At 34.8% G+C, this 20,237-nt stretch overlaps 1 protein-coding gene across 9 annotated transcripts in view; it reads right to left on the bottom strand.

Annotated features, from left to right (window-relative positions):
• Positions 1-20,237, bottom strand: part of AHI1 (Abelson helper integration site 1) — a 93,921-nt gene that overhangs the window by 27,513 nt on the left and 46,171 nt on the right. For all 9 annotated transcript variants that reach the window (XM_018078256.2, XM_018078258.2, XM_018078261.2 and 6 more), the window contains one exon: positions 18,143-18,260. In XM_018078256.2, the coding sequence (XP_017933745.1) occupies positions 18,143-18,260 (118 nt within the window). The remainder of the gene's footprint in view (positions 1-18,142; positions 18,261-20,237) is intronic.

Below are 20,237 nucleotides of genomic sequence, written 5' to 3'. Positions count from 1 at the left end.
GGAGTCTGAAACCGTGTTAGTTTCCTGCATAATTTGAACAGTGAACTGAAAAGTCTATCCTCAGTTCCTCTCAGGTCACTTCGGGCAATATATTCTCTGCCAGTAAAACAGCAACTAAAGAAAAAGGAAGACAGAAACCAAGTAGTTGTCCTGTCAAAAGCACACCTGTACTACTAAGTTCCCAGTTTTACGGCATGCTTTCACTGAAAAACTACCCTCTGCTCTAGACAAGCACATTAGCATGAAGTCATCAAATTCTAAATAGTTGGACTGAAATGCACAAAGTAGATGAGTTGGTATGATAACAGCAACGGTGCCCCCCAAAGTAGTACTTGTAATTACTAAGAAAACTTCCCTTTAAATAACAGGATCTTTAGCTATTTTATTTATTTTAAATTAATAGCATAAGAGCCAGAATAGGGAAAAAAATTCCTTCTAGGAAGTCACATAAATCCACTATTATCCTACTGGATTGTCCACAACCACGCAATGTTAAATGTTTATGTGAAAAAATGCTCTTTCAAGAGAGGCTGAAAGAACATTCATTACAGAATTCATGTTTTAATTAACTTTTCAAAAGAAGGTTTTTTTCTCGCTTTTTGAAATGTTCTTGATAAATTAATTTTTTAATTACTAAAGGTATTTTAGCATCATAAATCTCTAAGGATTCCAGTCACATGGAATCTACAGTTAATGAAATCATCCAAAATTTCATCCTGAAAAATTCTCATAAAATCACAGAACATCAAAGTAAAAAGACATATCTAATGAAACTGAAAAAAGCTAATATTCAGACATTTCTGTGATGAACGACTGTAAAGCATGTAGAGAGAAAAAAAAAATCTTACCCACTAATTCCACATTATTCTGTTTTTAATTGAGTTTTACTTTAAGTTTATACTAATTGCTAATGTCTAAAAACCCACAAACAAGTCCTGAAAGACAGGAAAACAGTGCCTCTAGGAAAAGGTATTTCTTATTGCAGACATTATATTGTGGCCTCTTGCAACATAATACAGCCAAGTAAACAACAAAAAGTGGGGAAAAAGTCAACTCAGATATGAGATAAATTTGTGTATATCAGCTCAGTCCTTTTCCTACTCATCTTCTGTGGCTTTAAAACTATTTTTCAGCAAACAGAATTATTTTCAGCACAGCCACTAATTCAGAAGTATGACCTTTGTGACCAAAGGGTCTTTTAGTATGCAGTATAATCTCTACTTTAGCTTTCAAAGGTTTTAAAGGAAGTTCCAAGGTGGGTTTTCTTGTTGGTTTTTTTTTTGGTTTAGTTTTTTTGTTTGTTTTTTTAAGTAAAAGTTTTCAGCATTTTTATTATTCAAGCCAGGTATAATATAAGAGAAATATGATAATTTTGTAATGTTCTAAATATATGTTAATCTTCCTTCAAAGGCTTAATTCTCAAACCAATTATGCTTTAATAGATCAAACAGAATTAATTAAATAAAAAGATTGTTTATATATTGGATAAGAAGCTATTTTCCTTTTTTTAAACACAGGATCACAAATACTTAAGAAACCCACCACAAACATTTTCAGATGCAGTTCACATAAAATGAAAGGAATGGATGCATCCACTTAACAAGAACACCTTTTGTTTTACCAGCTAAATAGATGTTTTGCAAATATCCCTTGCTGCAGGTGAAAACCCACTTCCAATTCTGCTCTTCATAACTTAGTCTAGCACCTATGATTTTGAAGATATTCTACACTGAACAGGAGAATCGACAGGATCAAAGTACATTGAAAACTGTATCATAGCTTTTAAAACTACTTTAGATGCATTTGGCTGAAAGTAGATTAAAAAAACTACATTCAAAAGCAAATACAAGTGAGACAAGCAACAAAGTATTTTTAGCATTCTTTCTAAAACAGCATACTCCTTGTAATTAATACAACACCAAAGGAAATGGTTAATTCTCTTGAGAGCCTGTATCAAGAAGGGCAGTGGAGCTGGTGAAGGGTGTGGAGCTCCTATGAGAAACGTCTGAGAGAGCTGGGGTTGTTTAGCCTGGAGAAGGGAAGGCTCAGGGGTGACCTTATCACTCTGCAACTGCCTGAAAGGAGGATGTAGCCAGGTGGGGGTTGGCCTCTTCTCCCAGGCAACTAGTGACAGGACAAGAGGACACAGTCTCAAGCTGTGCCACAGGAGGTTCACATTGGACATTAGGAAGAATTTCTTCATGAAAAGAAAGGGTTGTTAAAGCATTGGAATGGATTGTCTGGGAAGGTAGTGGAGTTACCATCCCTGGAGGTGGTTCAAGAAACCATTGGATGTGGCACTTAGTGACATGATCTAATTCACACAATCGTGATTGGCCAAAGGTTGGACTTGATGATCTTGGAGGTATTTTCCAACAAAAATGATGCTGTGATTCTGTGATCTTGAAAACCACTTAAAATGTATATACTCAAAAGAGGCAGTTCTCACATGTCATATTTAAGTGTATATACAAAAGTGCTGTGATTGCAACATTATCAAATGCAAAGGTCTTCTACAAACACCCATAGAATTCTAGTAGTGTATTCTGCACTGATAGAAGTCTATTCACTGTCAGCCATTACTAGCATTCTCCTTGTCTTTTCCCCACTTTTTTCTTTGATCAGAGCATCTGGAAAAGACTGAACTATCTCCCCGATGTTGTTCTCATTTTCCAAGTGGGGTTACAATTTATTAACCTAAACCTATCCACTTAAAACCAAAACCCCAAATCTACAGGACAAATGGAATCCCTCTCTGTTTACTGTCTCACTTTTTACAAGTAATAAAGTTGTGTTTATTTCTTTAGTCAGTTGGATATGAGAGCTGTTTGCATGCTATATACACTTAAAAAAGAGAGAGAAAAGCCTTAGGTCTTCTGCTGCCAGATGTCTCTCCTCCAATTAGTGCAGATCGATCTAGATGGTAATGACAAAAACCCCAAAACTTAACAAAATACCAAACCCACACCACCCCTAGCCCCTCCCAGTTAAGCCAAAACAGAGCTGTACTGATGGGTAGAAAAGCATAGTATTTTTGTTTCCCTTCCCCATTAATACAATGAAATCTTGCAAACTAACAAAATAAACTTGGAAAAATTATGTCAATAGATCAGGCTTTGGTTGCTGTTCGAAATACTATACCATATAGAAAAGTCTGCACAGAAGGATAAGCTTTCAATAAAAAAGTAAGCAACATTTACCTTTTTAACCATTTACTAAATACTGGTATTAAAAACAGTTATCTAGTAAAGTAACTCTAGGGAGAGAATTCAGGACCATGCAGTTCCGTATATATTGCTGCAGCTTCTTTCACAGAGAATGTGATTTTCCTGTAGATGCCCCAACTCCAGGTATTAGGAGAACCTTACATTCTCAAATAAGTCACAGTTGTCCTAAACGAAGAAAGACAACTGGTCTAGCTAGTGTGCTTTAACTTGGTAACTTCCTTATCCAAGGACTGGATGCAGTTAGGTCAAGTTACTGCATCTGGCAGTCTCTGATTCCCCAGCCCAAATGACCACGTAGTGTGTCCTTGCAGCACAGTGAGGTGATTACTGGAGCAGCGGAGTAGAGCAAGGCTTAAATTCACACCTGGAGATCCACAGAGAGATACCTTTCCTGTAACACCAACTAATTCCAATCCTCATATAAGAGACCTCAGAATTAGACAGCACTAACATGAAAACACTATGCTTCTGGCAGTGCCAGATCCCACAACATAATTATATCTCTCATCAGCCAAAAGAATGCATAGAGATATTCATTCAAGCTTAGCCATCATTTTCGTTCCTGGTTCAAGGTGTACAAGGGCACAAACAAGTATTTGTTCTGAGAATAATTCTCCAGGAGGAACTATGGAGATTGTCACTGGATTTGAGGAGAATACAGTTTCATTTGAAAACATTTAATCTGTACTTAGGCACAATGAACAGGCAGAATTTGGCCCCTATTTACAAAAAGCATAATGAAGTAAAAACTATTGCATCACAAAAACAATTAAAAAATCCAACTTTTTAATTAGAGATTAAAATCAAATACATTAGCAGCCTACACACCCACCTAATTATTTCTGAGTAATCTTATCAAACCATCATCTTACATTTTTCTTGCAAATGTTAAGTTTCTACAGTACCATATATAAACAATGCAAGTAGTAGCACATGTCTCAAGCATTCTTTTGAAGTAAAGAACATTTATTGAATTCATGCTAATCAGGAATGTGCTAATTTATGACAACTTCGAACATTACATCACAATGGCAGTAGATACCACTGAAAATAAGCAGAGACTATAGTATCCAGTTGTTTCTTTCTACAATGTAGAGAACAGAAAATGATTCTACAGCAAACATCAATAAGCCTGCACAGATACCATCAGCATTCTTAAATCAGATTGGCAGTATTATTTACACGTTCTAGATAGCAGATAAAAAAGATGTAAGGAAAATGCAGACTCTGACGCATACTTTGTATTAATAAGAATTATTTTTCTTCTAGTGCTGCAGATATCCCGAGAAAGTCATTATTAATTTTGCTAAGCTTCCCTGGACTACTTAAAAGCAAACAAGCTAAAGTAAATTTGAAAACAAACTTATTTTGTATTTTATTAAATATAGCTTGCAGTGTTACCCTATGAAAAAATACATCATGAAATACAGAAACTGCAGTCCCTTAGAGCTGTGGATGCCCAACACTGAAGTAGCAACCTTCACTTTTTGGTTTAGTAATTTTTTTTCCTTCTGCATTTACTTTCCCTCCTTCAATCAGAGGAAATGGAGCTCTTATGCAGGATTTATGCTCATCTGTCTCATAAAAATATGTAGTAGGGTTAAATTTTATTTATTAATACAGCTAATTTATATGTAATACACTTAAATAGAATTTAACTCTATCTGCAACCATCAAAGTCAAGTCTCTACTGACCTCAAGAGTCTACTCCTGTCTTTAAAAAAAACAGAGTTGCCCATAGATAAAAGAAAAAGAATGAAAATTATGCAAGGAAGGAAAACAAAGTAATTTACTTCACATGGTTCCTCCCACAACAGAAATTCAGTAATGGCTAGTTATTCACAGTTACTTAAACTAAATTAGTCTGCTGTTCTACAAATGGAAAGCTGTAAGAAAATATGCTTAGAACAGCACAGATACTTTTCAAAATCAGCCATTAATATTTTTGCAATGCAGTCTTGTCAGCTAAGTAAAAACAGCCAGTTACCGCATAAACTACTGAGTTCCTACATTACCCAGTAAGCCTCACAACGTCAAATCAAGTCTTAACTGAAAAAAAAAAAAACCCTAAAAAAAATTAAAATCTTGTAATTGCTTGAAGAACTTATGTAACATTTTCCTAATACTTGCATTCAAGGAAAAATAGTATCAGCAACATCATATGAAATATGCTGGATTCAGCTTGATATTTCAGGTCTTTATCATGACCAGAATAACTACTACTTTTTCTATTACATTAGCACTTTCAGCCAGTACTGAATACTAATTTTGACAAAATACTACCAGAAAATTCCAAGAAATTGCCGAACAATTAATACGTTATTAAACCTGAAAAATTTAAGACCACTGGCAGACACTAAGTCAGGAAACAACTATATAAGATTTTTAATATGGTATCAAATCAAAAGAGTAAGGAAAAAAGTTCACAGCAGACACATTTCTTTCCGAAATAGAAGGCCATGTCTTTAAAATACATTCCTAAGTTTATTTTCCATTTTGTAGCTCAGAAACTAGATTGGTCATATAATTCATGAAAATACGTGTGGTGAAACCAACCTACACATGAGAATTTTTCCATATCCACACTTTTGAGTTTTCAGATTATTTATGAACAAACTACCCTAAGAAGGAGTTTTTCTACATATCAGTGATTAGAACATGTATGAATAACTAAGTCCTTTCTAATTAGTTTCCAATTGTATAGGGAAATAAAATAATGGCCTGTAGCAATTTTGGTAATAAAATCTGAATATACTTCCTTGTGAATAACACATGACAAAGTGCTTGAGACTAATATTGGTATCATCTATTACAGAGGAAAATATACTGAAATGCTAAGTCTGACATTAAAGCAACATATTGCAGTTCCAGTTGGGTACAGATTTCAATGATAATGATTTTTCAGTTTCCTTCATCTACAAGGTCTGCGAAGTTTTCTAGAATGCACCAACAACCTGCTACTGCTTTTACAACAGTGGATTTTTAGAATGCCTTCTTAGAAAGTATCACCACTTCTATACTCTCAGTCTTCAGCCACTATGCAATTACTCTAGCAGAAGTTACACTGGTTATACAAATATGTGGATACCAAATGCTACTTTGCTGAAAGTAAAAAAAGATGACTTTGCCATTAAAGGCCACTTTCTACTACTGATAGAAAGCTTGAATTATCACTTGGCAAAGAGCTGAAAAGCAATTTTTTCTACACAGATTTTTCCTTGGGTCTTAGGTGGAAGATGCACAAAAAAAAAAGCATGGAAAGGAAACTGTTTGCAAAGAATGGAATTAAGAGGCAATACTACATTTCATTTACAAAGCGGTACCTGATCTGAGGAGAGGTAAAAGAAAGAGAATCAAGACAGGCAGGTTCATAAAGAAGGGCTGTGCTAAGCTTTGGGCTAAGACCACAATTCTAAAATTCTGGATATCCTGGAGAGAACAGACTTCTCTCCAAGGTTCAAACAGCAACACAAATCACTGCAGCTGGTATTAGAAGACAGAAAGACTTTACAGTATCTCAGCGTCAAGCCAGACAGTAGAAGTTACAGTCCTATCCAGTGAATTTTTATCTTGTTTTTATACAAATTTTGCAAGCAAGATTATTTGCACAGCAGGTCCAAAGGTGTAAACAAAAAATATTAATGAAAATTAAATTCAGAATGAATAAAGAAATACCATTTGACTAAATATTTTCTATAGTATCATGAAAAACAATTTGATTAAGTACTTAATATAATAACATAATAGCTTTTTCTACATCATCACACAGGTAGTGCCAAACTGTTAGAAATTGCAGTACTTAAACATATAAGCTTAATTATATAACCAGTCCTCTCTGGTTTGACTACCATTAATAGCTAAAATCACTACTGACTCACACAGCATCTCCAATAACCCAAAATCCACATGAAAGCAAAAAATGTTCTCACAATCATCAATAAGAGGAAGGGGATTCTTAAAGTCTGAATATTCAAGGAAAGGGAATTCTTCTCCAAAACTTATTCTGAAAATAACCACCCCTTTCTATACATCAGACATTGTGAATGTTATCTCAGTTTCTTTAAAACTGACTTAATTGCCAAGTGCTACAAATATTTGTTTCGTCAAAAGGACCAAACAACTGAAACCCACAAAAAATTATCTAGTAAGACTCTAACTTTGGAAGTCTCAAAGATTATGTCTTAATAACCTTGTTCACTAAGCCTTCCTAGATGGGTTTTGCACATACTTATGTGCCAATTATTAACTCAAGAGCTGGTGATACAGACAACCCTGGACACACCTTGTTCTCTTTGAGTGATTCCTGGAACTTACTCTGAAAATCATTTGTTTTGGTAAGAAAAGCTGATTTGCAGGAAGATTCTTAATTCAAACCACAGTTTCAACTGCTGAAGATCCTTTACACATGTGAATAGAAAAAAAAGATGGAAATTTCCTTCATGTTCTTTACTAAAAGGAAAACAAATTTCCAATAAATACTGCTATCAAGGTACACACGATGTGGTATATTATAGATGTACATTAAGTAGGCACTGGACTCCAGATTCTGCAAATGACAATAGAACAATAGCCTTTCCTCTCTTGGTGCTGCTTTTTATGCAGAAGTAGCCAAATCTGAGGGAAATATAGTTGGGCAAAAGATACACTACGGTAGACTGAACTGCTGGACACAAAGTTACCAACAATTAATCTAGATACATATTCAGAATTTGTGTTTTTAACTATTTCTAAAATGAAAAATTCCAAGAATGCGCTTGGAGTCCTTGTAGGAGATAAATACTAACTTGGTTTTAGCTAGTACCTGGCTCACAAGAGAAGTGTTTCAACTAGCAACATGCAGAACTCTGCTACAACATTCTCCCGAACAAGTAGAGGAGGTGACACACCTAACCTCCTCTAAATTGATAAAGTCTCAAAAAAATCTATTTCAAGACAGGATCATCCTTTTTTAGTAGAGAGGTGAGCTCTGATTAAATGTGATTATCCATAATAAAAATTCAAAGAAGCAAGGAGTACGATAACAGCCTATTTAGAGTCTTCACCTGAAAATCTTACAAAGCGAATCTTAGAGTTACAGCCACTGCTAGGAAAAAAAAAAAAAAGAGGTTAGAGGAATTGTTTCTCATGCTCTACAGGTGCATAGTGACAACCTGAAGTTTGGTGACCGAATTCTCAACACATTTTCTGCTACTAGGTAATTTATCACAGCAAAATATGCTCAGTATATCTTTTGAAGGAAGCTGTAAATTTCTGTATTTTATTATTTGGCTTATTAACTGCAGCAGTCTGCTTCATTTGACCAGTCAGGCTCTGAATGGATTCCAGAAAGACCTGTATCAACATATGCCGCTGCAACACCCTTCAGTTACTCTGTAAAAAAACCTGATCAATGAGGCACTAGCAGCTAGTCTACAGCTGGAGCAGAGGATAGGAAAAGCGGATGTGATGCATATGGGGATGCAGTATGATGGAATCAATCTTTAGATGAGATATAGAGTTTCAAATATTATCTGTTATACAGCCGCATATATATACAGAGTCTTCTGCCAAAAGACTGTCTGGTATGCCACAACAAAGCCTGGGGTCAAGTGAGCATGGGAGACTCCAAAGAGGTTTTTTGAATTTGCCTGTTTGTCACTTCAATCTTTCTTCTCTGGCCGAGGAAGTAAAAACTGAAGAAACTGAGCCCTAATTGTGAGGGGAAAACATGAGAAAGGAACCTCTGCAATCTGTTCCTTCACTGTGTGCCTTAAGGTTGCAGAAAACTCCCAAATACAAGTTTTCAGAAGTAGAGTTTCAAAAGAATTCTAACATGCCATTTGAAGCCAACAAGCAATGAGTCACTTTTCCTTACAACCTCCAGTGAGCAAGAAAGCTCACTGTGAAGCTCTCATTTCATCTGGATCAAGGCAGCACATTTAGGCCAGCTCTGTAAATAACTTCAAGCTACTAGGTGGTGTGACAACAGCAACGTCTAACTTACAAACCCATAGAGGCCTTCACTTCTCTGTATGTGCCTTCTGCTTTCTTAATGCTTTCCCAAGCCACCATCCTCTATCATTAGTTTCTACAGAACCAACATGATCAGTATCAAACTACAACGATCAGACTACATTGGTACCACAGACTATTGCGGAGCATTATGTACACCACACACGCCCAAAATTTACTTAAAAGGTGTTATATTAGTAGAATGAATTGCGAGGGAAGCTTGCTCTCACTGAAATTGGTGCTTCACCAACAAGGATAACAAGTTGCATATGAATCCATGAAAGCTGAGTTGTTTCACACATAAAAATCAATTAACAAAATTAGCAAAGGCTTTTTAAAACACTTGAAAAAGTTTGCATGTACACCAAAATGGGATGGATAATGTTTGTTTAAAACCTGGATTCTTTTTTTTTTTTAGTGTACTTGGGTTCTGTTAACTTGTCAAAACCAGTATTGAAGTCAAAGTACCTAGGTCTCTTCTTGGGAGATGGAGACCTCTCCCTCCTGTGCACCATGGCTGCTACTGGGTTTTTTGCACCTCCCAGCTCCTCTGGAAATGACATAAAAAGAAGGATTGAAGCACTACAAGGAGGGATCAATTTCCTCATCTTATTCACTAATGCTTATTGCTGTACAGACAGCATTCTTGCTGATCTGGGTTTTCTGCTGGACAAGAGAACTGATACTTTACTGCACAGTCCTTGGCAAAAGGACTGTTTCCACCTCTGCAACCAGCTAAAATTGCTTTTAAGTATGTTGTCTCATGGCTCAGTAGCTCAAAATTACAGACAAGTTCAGAGTGAAAACAGTTAACAGGACCTCTCTACTTAGGAATTAATTAGATTCAGTTGTTTTAGGATCCACATAATTGAGAAAGTAAGGGCACACTTAGGCCAAATCACTTTTGGCAGAGACTTTCCACAGTACTACGTCACACCCTGATTTTGCAATCTATATCCATTGCTGCCAAACAGAGAGTAATGCTTCATTTAATCCACACCCTTGTATAATTTGGCTGAGAGTACTTCCTTTAGCCTGAAGGCTCAGCAGTAATTACCCTAACATACACCAATTTCAAGTAAATATAAATGGTGTTCTTCTGATAAAGTTTTTGGAATCTTCAAAGATTGCTGTTATTGTGCTCTGTATTTAGTGTAATTTTTAGTGAAATATTTTAATTAACTTGCCTAGAAGAAACATGAAAAAGAAGAAACATGAACATCTAATAAAGGAACATGTGTATCTTTGATCTCAGTATAAACAATTCTAGCAAGTTTAACTAGAAAATACAAACTCTTCTGACATTTATAACATCTTATCAATCAGACAGAAGAAACTGGATAAGCAACCCTTTAGAATAGTAGACTGTCATTATTGTTAATGGATATGTCCCTGTGCCTTTACTACTCTGTTGGAACATTTTTGTGGTTAGATGTATTTATTTACACAACTTATGTTTTCAAAGCAAAAAATAATTTTTACTATTCATTTTATAAACATAAACATTCAGCTCTTCCACCTTAAAACAACGTCCTGTATTTGTGCCTTAAGCCAAAACTCTGATGTTGTCCAGTGATGTGGGCAGGACAGCAGGGTCAAAGAGCTCTGAGGAAGTTCTTTCCCTTGCAGAATTGCCTGAGATGCCTGTAAGCCATGACAAGGGCACAGGTGTGTCGTTGTACTCTTTAATTTTTATTTGCTGCCGAAGTCAGCTGCAAGCTGGAACATCATGAGCCTTTGTAACCTATTTGCATTGAGGAAACTAAGACACAGCTACTTCAAAATGTAAATGGTACAGCAAAATAACTTCCAAAAGAACCAGGTACAAAAAAATTATCAAAAAAATCTTGTGATAGATGTTTTTTTTGTTTTAGAAGAAAATTAACTTTGAGAAAAATATTTGTAAGTTGTATTTTTCAGTTCTTCCATTGTGCTGTAAGCAAATAATAACAAAAAAAGTTTTATTTTCTTTCTCCCTTCTCTCTTATACTTTTACCCTAAGTCAAAGTCAAAGTGAGAGATATGACTATCTTAAAATGAATGATCACATTCCGATTCAAATTAACATACAGACATATAAAAAAAGCACTTTAGACTTAATGCTCTTCTGCTTATGGTAAAAATACTTGTACCTAACTTCAGTGTAGTTACATCAGTTGACACTTGTTGAGAGCTGATCTGTGGTGTTGAGCTGGTAATTTCGCTCTACTGAGTTCTCTTACCATTTTTTTAAAAATAAAGAGAAAATCTTCTATATTAGATCTAAAACTTAATCATTATAATAAATTCTCTGTGACTATGCAGTGCTTTTTAGTTAAAACAAAGCCTTGTAATGACTGTAAAGATATTTTTATCTTTGGTTAATAGGAGGAAAAAAAAAAACCAGAACAGAATAATACACTCAAAAAACTAGGGACTAAAATAAGTCAAGTTTACTCACTTAAAAAGTGTTAGTATTCTGCACTTTCTCCTAAGAGTTTTAAAACATTATTGTTATCCAGGGCATGGGGTGGTGGGGGTGTTTCAGTAAATCAGTTTCCAAAAGAATGAAAATATAGGTACTTGATCCAACCACAGTGTTAGAAGAAGTTATGTCCTACAAAATACAGAAAATGTGAGAATTCTGCCAAGTAGCAATTCAATACTTGTTATAATAACAGAAAGCAATTCACATTTCTACATTTAGGAATGCAAAAGAAAATAATAGGTAAAATTTTCTACTTTTTGGCACTACTGTCCCATTAGAATAATTAAATGAAAAGGCCACACGTAAAAAAAAATCCATCCCCATAAAAATATTAGAAGAATTATCTCACAAATTTTTTAAAGTTTAAATTTCTGAAAAATGTGTCAGGCAGGATCAGTTCTTCAAATACGTACTGCACAAAAATATAGAAAAATAACTGAGGAGTAAGAGACAAGTATTGGGCACCCTTTTCAAACACATGACATAATCTACTAGGAGCAGACTGTAGCTTGCAGGAAGCCAACCACCCTGCAAGCATTTATTCTTATGTATGACTTCCTATGTTGACAGCACCTCTATAGGATATACTAATATTGTTCTGTATTTCTATCCAGTTCTAGACTTAAAAACGATTGGTAGAAGACTACTAAGCAAAGATACTTCCCTCACTGGATTGCCTGATCATCCTGAGGCCATTATGACTATCCCTCAGTGAACAGGAAACTTGCATTTCTCCCTCCATAGTCATAAGAAAAAATGGAAAAGATAAATGTATCAGGCCACTAGGGAAAAGACTACTACAATCCTTTTGCACAGGCCTCATAGTATCACTTCATTATTTGTTTAATCAATATCACAAAAAAGCCCAGCAGACTCACCAATGCCAATGGAATTGAGAAAATATAAAATAAAGGAAAATTAGTTTCCATCATTACCTATTCCTCTTAGCAGCTTGTATTACACTCAAACCACTTTGAACTAATAGTGTGGATTCTGAACCACTTTTAGGTATGTATTTGCTACTCTTCACCACAACATGCGCCTGCCCCAATTTTAAGAAGATGTGGGGCTAAAAAGAAAAATCTCAATGCTACTTAGACGTGGCAAATTGCTACATCATTTCCATAGCTCTGATCTGTGCTGCCCTGCAGGCTTAATTGCGTTCACCATCACGGCAAATCTAAATGAAGCTGTTGGTGAGCTAATGAGGCAGCACACATTACAGTTTAACAGGGAACAGATATATCCTGATTCTTTCAAAACGAAATTGAATTTTTTTTCTAATGCTTATATTCTTGGCAAGACATGTTTTACACACAATCAAGATATTTCTCTTGAAAAGTGAATAGGAAGAGATTTCACCCCTATGTTAAAGTTTGATAAAAGACAGTATTTACAGTAATATGCTAGAATAAAAAAAAAAATTATGTATTCAGTGATCTGTGTGCCATTCAATTTGCCTGCATGGACTGGATGCCAGTAACAGAAGCATGAGAATGCAACTTTTGATAGTGTTTCTGCAGTATCTCTGCAAAAATGTGAATTTTGCTACTTGATGTACCCTTTTCTGATTCTAACACCCCTCCGAGAATAAAAACAGTATTTTAAGAACATTTAATTGATGCATAAATATTCTTTATATCTTTGATGTAGAAATCTATTTTTCACTCTTTGAGACTGAAAAAAGAAGTTTTAAATAGTCTATCAAATATAACGGAGGACTTAAATGCAAAGTCAGTTTTGCTAATATCTTCAGAGAGTGAGAAAGAGTGCTTTGAAGCTTTCACTTTATGTAGGTGGAAAACACCTTTGACTGTCAGTTGTGTTAATGGAGAGAAACCTTCTAATTGTTCTCAACCCTGCCAAAGTGTTGTGTTTTTGTTTTTGAGATTTTCTTTAAAGATACAAGAACCATCACGTTATTAGCGCATAACGTAATTAATTTTTAAGAGCAAGTTTAATTAACTGGTTGTATTGAAGTCAAAATTTTAGTGAAAAGATCTGTGCAGTATTTATAGTCGAGCTTCAAGCTCCCACATAACTAACAATTAGGGTCACTGCTAACTTGAGATCTCAAACTTGTTTTAGGAAGCATGTCTTGAATATAGTGGGAGTTACTGAAGAGTCACTGTTGAATAAAGCCTAAAAACACTGGCCATTTCTTTCATGGCATGCCATGGACCTGCAAAACTGCCTCATAGGAAAGTGATTTCACTGTGCAAAGATGCTCACAGTCTTAAGGAGGAAAGGCAAACAAGACCATATGGGATTTTGATGTCTGTCAGAGAATGGGTAATTGAAATCTGGAGCTTTTGCTACTCCCTTATTTATCTGAAAAATAACAACTAGGAAATGTGTTATCCTGGAAGAAGGTACGAGGAAAAGATAGGAATATCTAAGACAAAGCCCTGCATAATGCTATAGTGCAGTGTTGCAGAATAACACTACAGGATGGATATGATAGAACCATGCAGCAAAAGGAAGGCAAAAGCTCAATTCTGACTATCAAAGACAGGTCTTAAATTTTATGACCAAGAAAAAAAAAAGAAAATGAAAGAAAGAAGAAAAGAAGTTCAGCAAGCTTAAATTTTACATACCTTCAGGGATAGACTCCTTAAAGAGTGCTAAACAATAATCAAGAAAGAATAAAGTAATTCTGCTACACATAAAACAAGAGAAATTTAAGTAGAATGAAAAACAGGACCAGCCATAAGACTTTGTGAAGCTAAATTACAAATATAAAACTGACCTTCTCCAAAGACAAACATCTAGTAAACTTTTCAAATTATTGAAATAGCTATCAGCACAGTTGCAGCTTTACTGAGGCAGACATAAAACTTACCCTGATATGGTAAAATGAGTCAAAGTCTCAATGACAAATTTCATCTGACAGCCTATCACAATGGACAGTAAGAAAACCTAAGTTCCATGCCTTCCTCTCAAATTTAACATAATATTTCTGAGAGGAAGCAACAAAACATACATTTTCTTAAATTTAAATTTATTTTGTTAAAGCTTATGAAATCTCTCTAATGAAATGTTTAAACATAACACATATAAATAAGTTCATCCATGTCTTGTATTTGCTTTGTGGTTCCTACTTTACTCACTACTATTTGACAAAATTCATTACTTTTTTTCTAGAAATTCTAGCCATACTCTTGACAAAACCTTACCTCTTGCACAGCACTCTCTAGCATCAATGGGAAAGCAGCAGATGTTGTTAACCTTGAATTTAGCAAGACTTTCAACACTGTCCCCCACAACACTCCCACAAACATCTCAAGTATGGACTGTGTAAACAGACAGTGCAGCAGACTGAAAGCTGGCTGAGCTGAAGAGATCAGAAGTTTGTAATCACTCTCGTGAAATGTAACTGGAGACCAGTCTCCAGTGGTGCACTCCAGCGGTTGATACCGATGTCCACACTTTAACTTCTCCATTAATGACCTGTATGATGGGACTGAGTACACACTCAGCAAATTTGCATATGATGAAAAATTGGGAGGAGGGGCTGATACGGCAGAAGGACACACTCCCATTCAGAGGCACCTTGACGGGCTGCACAAATGGGCCAACAACAACCTCTTGAAGTTGAACAAGGGGAAATGCAAAGTACTGCACTAGGGGAGGAATAATCCCATGCACCAATGCAGACTGAAATACACAAAATATCATTTAAAGATAATAAAAAACCCTTTACTGTGAGAACAGTCAAACATTGTAATAGGATCTCCAGAGATGTTTTGGAGTTTTCTTCCTTAGAACTATTACAAACCCAAATGGACATAGTCCTGAATTCTAGGTGAATCTGCTTTGATCAGGAGGGTTAGGCTACATGGTCAATGATCTTGTCTCAACTCATCTCACATAAAAAATATTCTGTCCTTGAGAAAGATGCTGAAGCTCTCTATTAGATGATTAAACAATGAATTATTCAATTTAGAGCAATTAACTAAATAAATAAATTGACTAAATAACTAAATTATTCAATTTAGTTGGAAACAAAGGCGGTCCTCTGTCTCAGCATCCTTGAGATAAGTGATCTTGAAGAAAATGGGGAAGGTAAACAGCAGAACAAGGACTGGGTCTTCATAAAAGCCTATAAACCAGTGAAAGTATGCACCTGAAGAAAAGCCAAAACACACCGTATGCTTGAGAGTTTACAGAACCTATTTGTCAAAACGAAGAGACATTTAAAAGAAATAGTAGTGAATATTGCACATACAGCTAATTCTGCAAATGTATCTGGACACAAAAAGATTTAAAAGTCAGGGAAGATCTTCTGTATTACTGCTAGTGTCCATAAATCACAAAGATGGCTTCACCGTTTCCCCACTGTTTTCTACCTAACACAAGACCTAGACAATTAAACTGTCTTAAAAAGAAAGGGTTGCATATATTGAGGCTGCACTGTCCATATTATAAGACATCAGCTACCACCTTACCAAATTACTAAAGCACTCACACCAGTTACACAGTGAGAAACATTGCTAAGAGAGGCTTACACATACAAAGGGGAATTCTGCATTTTGCTTTAAAAAGCACTAAATATACAGCAAAAGGTGACAGGACTGAACCGTCAACATAACCCTCGGGAATATGTAACCATCTGCTGGACAAAAATGAAGGATCTCTAGTACAGGCAACTGTTAAAAAATGCAATATCCCAGTAAGTATAAAAAGTATATATATTGTGTATATAAAATCAATACAGGAAAGAAAAGTTCTGTCCTTCCAGCACAATCCCTAATTAATAAATCTGTTTAAGTCCAGATTTTCTATTATTCAAAAGCAAAATTTAACTGGCAGTTAGGAGCTATGAACACAAGCACTTACCTTATAGTTTATAACCAATGGGGAAAGATGAAAGAGATGAGTAAATCTTCCTCACATGTTTGAAAACAACTCTACCACAGTAGAACAACTTGGAGGCCCCCAAAATGACAAGAAGTAATTTACAATTTTAAAATATTTTCTTACAGAAAAGTCTATTTCAATTTTGACCCACTAGTATTTTTATGGTTGTCTTAGCTTAAAAATCTTGATGTTCTCGTGGCTTCTTCTTTACTATATTTCCTTTTTTACTTTCTTTTTACTATACTTTCCTTGTGTAAATATTATTCTGTACCAGTGGATCATCTTGAAGTATTAGTCAGTTTTGGACACAACTACAGTGGGAGCATATGTGAACAGCTATAACATATAAAACATCTATATTTGCTCATGCTATTTAGGAAGTCTCCATCAACACATTTAGCTGTGCTTCTGCATAAAGTAAAATTCAAGAAAACAGAATTACTCAGTTTGAGCAATATTAGGAATAGCCATTTAGAACAACTTGAAGTATGTGTTAATGTTCTTTGAAGGGTTAGTCCACCTATTTTAAATATTCACAGTATGTAAGACAGAATACATATTCTACAGTTTCTGTAAGATTTACACACTCTGGAAATAACATGCATCTGTTGAGCAAAAGATGAATAGTATTAGGCTCTAAGCTCTTTTGTTAAGGTAGAAAATGGAAACACAGAAGTTAATTGGTGTACGGCCATTTGCATTGTGAAATAGTGACTAAGAGTAATTTTGAGACTAGTGGTCAGTCTCTTAGACCATGCTAAGGACCCTTTCTCTGGCTGCTCAGAAAAAGTAATCATAACTTGATTTGCAAAAAAAATTGCCTGCCTTTAGGATATAATTCTATATAATTATAGAGATTATTCCTATCTTTACTATCTAAATTTTAAATCTCTATTACTTGTTTTTAGTTCATTATATATTCCACCCTCCCCCTGGAATTCTTTTTACCCTTCTCAAGGATACAAAACAAAAACACTTCAAAATTAAGGTACCAATTTTCTGTCTTATTTTACAAGTGCCCAAAAAAAAGAGAAAGACATGAAATCATAAATTTTATTATTAAATACTGTGACTAGCAATGAAACAGATATTATTAGCAAAGTAAGCATCACAAATGTGCATATTTGCACTACTTGCCTTTTTCTCAAATTCTTTCAATACAAAAATGTCTTTAGAAGAAAAATCCCCTAAAAGTAATTAAATACAACTGCAAATGAACTACCAAGAGCTATGGTTCTTATATAAGTATATATGCTTTTAAATTCTATTATTTTTGAGTGTCCATATTTAAGATCATTTAGTAAGCATTAAAATATTACTAAAATATTAAATGAAGACACTCTGGTAGTCTCATAGTCTTTTAGGAGCTGATATCACAATGAAATAAGTGTACGGTTTAAGGAAAAAAAAAGCATTACAAGGGAACACGCATCAGTATTGGACTGTATCACACTGCACTTTATAAACAATATCACATATAACAAAACCAGGACACTTCCTGAAAGAGCTGCACAACAAAATTTAAAAAGGCAGAAAAAACATCCTCGTAAAGTTATTACCCATTCCCTACAAAGAGTGAAGAAATAAAGAAACCTACCACTTTCAGTAGTGAAAGAATACAGAGGATTCAGTGGAGTGCTGAGAGTTCCTGGCAGTCTTAGCTTGGAGTGTGGTGACAGTGATGATGGCGCAGGAAGCAAGAGATTTGAGCTCGCCTGTAATAGGAAGACAAATCAGAAAGTGAAGTGTAATTTCCTGGGTCATTTACTGATGCAATAGCTAGAAGAGAAATATTTGCTTACTTTAAATAACTATTATGTACCAGTAAAAAAAATAAGACTCAAGTTGACAATGACTAGCAATTTCAATTTTTTTTTTTTTCAATATTTGGAGGTACAGACTTGGAAAAATTACTGGCACAGCTACAAGCTGAATTGTGTGTTTATATATGGACACTACCTCTCAAGGAATGCAAACAATGAAACAGAATTCTTTCAACCACTGCATCTTTGCTGCATCTTTGTATATAAAAAGACATTTATATATGGTCATAAACTTATAAATTCTCATTTTTGAGTATCCTAACTACACTGTATTTCTGAAGAGATTACTCACTATTAAAGAAAAAAAAAAAATTTAACCCAGACCTAACATAAAACCAATTTCTGCAAATCAATAAAGCATACTTTAGACCAAAACCCCAGACACTTCCTACATGTAGGTTACACAAAAAATATCTCCAATCCTAATTTCCACAGTAACAAAGATAACGTAATGAAAATTTGTTTTCCTATGGAGTTTCTTGATATACATACAACTATTAAAATGCAAAAGCCCTTCCCCAAATTTTACTCTTGACATATTATCCAATACAACACTATGAAAAAAACAATCTTAGGTTTTTACTTCATCCAATTGAGAATTTTACAGTTTGTTAAATATATGTTCATTGGCTGCCTTAATAATACAATGGAAAGAGAAAAAACCAGGCCTTAAATAAAATATTTGTAACTTTCTTCAAGCAAAACAGATTCATGTGCTAGAATTCTTGAGTTTTTTACATAAGGCAACATAATTCTTGATCCTTTCAAAAGTTAAGCCTATTTCATCATATAGATAAAATGCATATGATCACTTAATCCAACTAGAAGCCCATACCCAGAGGAGTATTTCCTTTGGCCTCAGTAAACTCTAGATCAGAATCTTAAACTTCACTTGTGGGTCAGTGATATTTTGCAAATTTTCATCTACTGGCTTGTCAATTCTGTTTAAAGAATGGAGACGGTTAAAGGAAAGTGAATTGGTGGATCATTTCAGAAATTATATATTTTATACAACTATTATTTCTGTAATTTAATAAATACTAATCAATTCAAGAATGTGTAATATTCGAGCACTGGCAGTTGTATTGGAATGCAGGTAATATAGCACTAAAAATGTGTGTTGAATGACTTGAATGGGCTATAGAGGACATCTGCAACCATCTCCTCTATACCACTATACTAGACCTCTATCTTAATTTATCCACCTTTGATTAGCTAAAAACTCTCGTACCAACTGCGCACAATTGTAAGGACTGTACTCCAAAACTGACAGAAAGAAAACAAGATAGAAAATCAGATTAATCATTGAACACGATTTTAAAAAAGCATTAAACCTGCTAGATTTTACTGTAATGTACAAATTTAAATGAATGTTAGTAAACAGTAGTTGTGAAACATAAGCAGAGCGGAAGCCTGCTTGTCTGAACAACTACAACAAAATCAACCTGCTTTTCTTACATTTACATATGCAAGTGAGTAAGCTTCGCTGACATAAAGTTTTCTTTGATACAAAAAATATGGTAGAAAGCCACTAGCTTATGTATTTATTCAAATACAAAAAAATAATCTGTTCTGCAAATGTTTTGAGCTCAGCTTCCCAGTGTTGCATCTTCTTTAATCCACTGTAGGCTCTAGAGAGTCTTTCTCTCTAGATAAATGAGAAGACTCCCCTTTGCATGAATTTCTTGCTGAGTGGACACTACACCATCACACAAACATATGTTTTCCAGCCAAATATCCTCATGGAATTCTCTTTCAAATTTGCTATCATAAAGTAGGTTTCAGACAATACCAGGGAATGAAGATAGGTTGAATATATCGGTCTTTGGAAATCAAACTAAACACAGCAGAGCAAATTACTGAAAATTA

Source organism: Manacus vitellinus, unplaced genomic scaffold, assembly GCF_001715985.3.
Source record: "Manacus vitellinus isolate BGI_N305 unplaced genomic scaffold, ASM171598v3 scaffold_4_pilon, whole genome shotgun sequence".
Classification (NCBI taxonomy): Eukaryota; Metazoa; Chordata; class Aves; order Passeriformes; family Pipridae; genus Manacus; species Manacus vitellinus.
The sequence above is the reverse complement of the archived record's forward strand: the minus strand, read 5'-3'. Positions and strand labels throughout refer to the sequence as shown.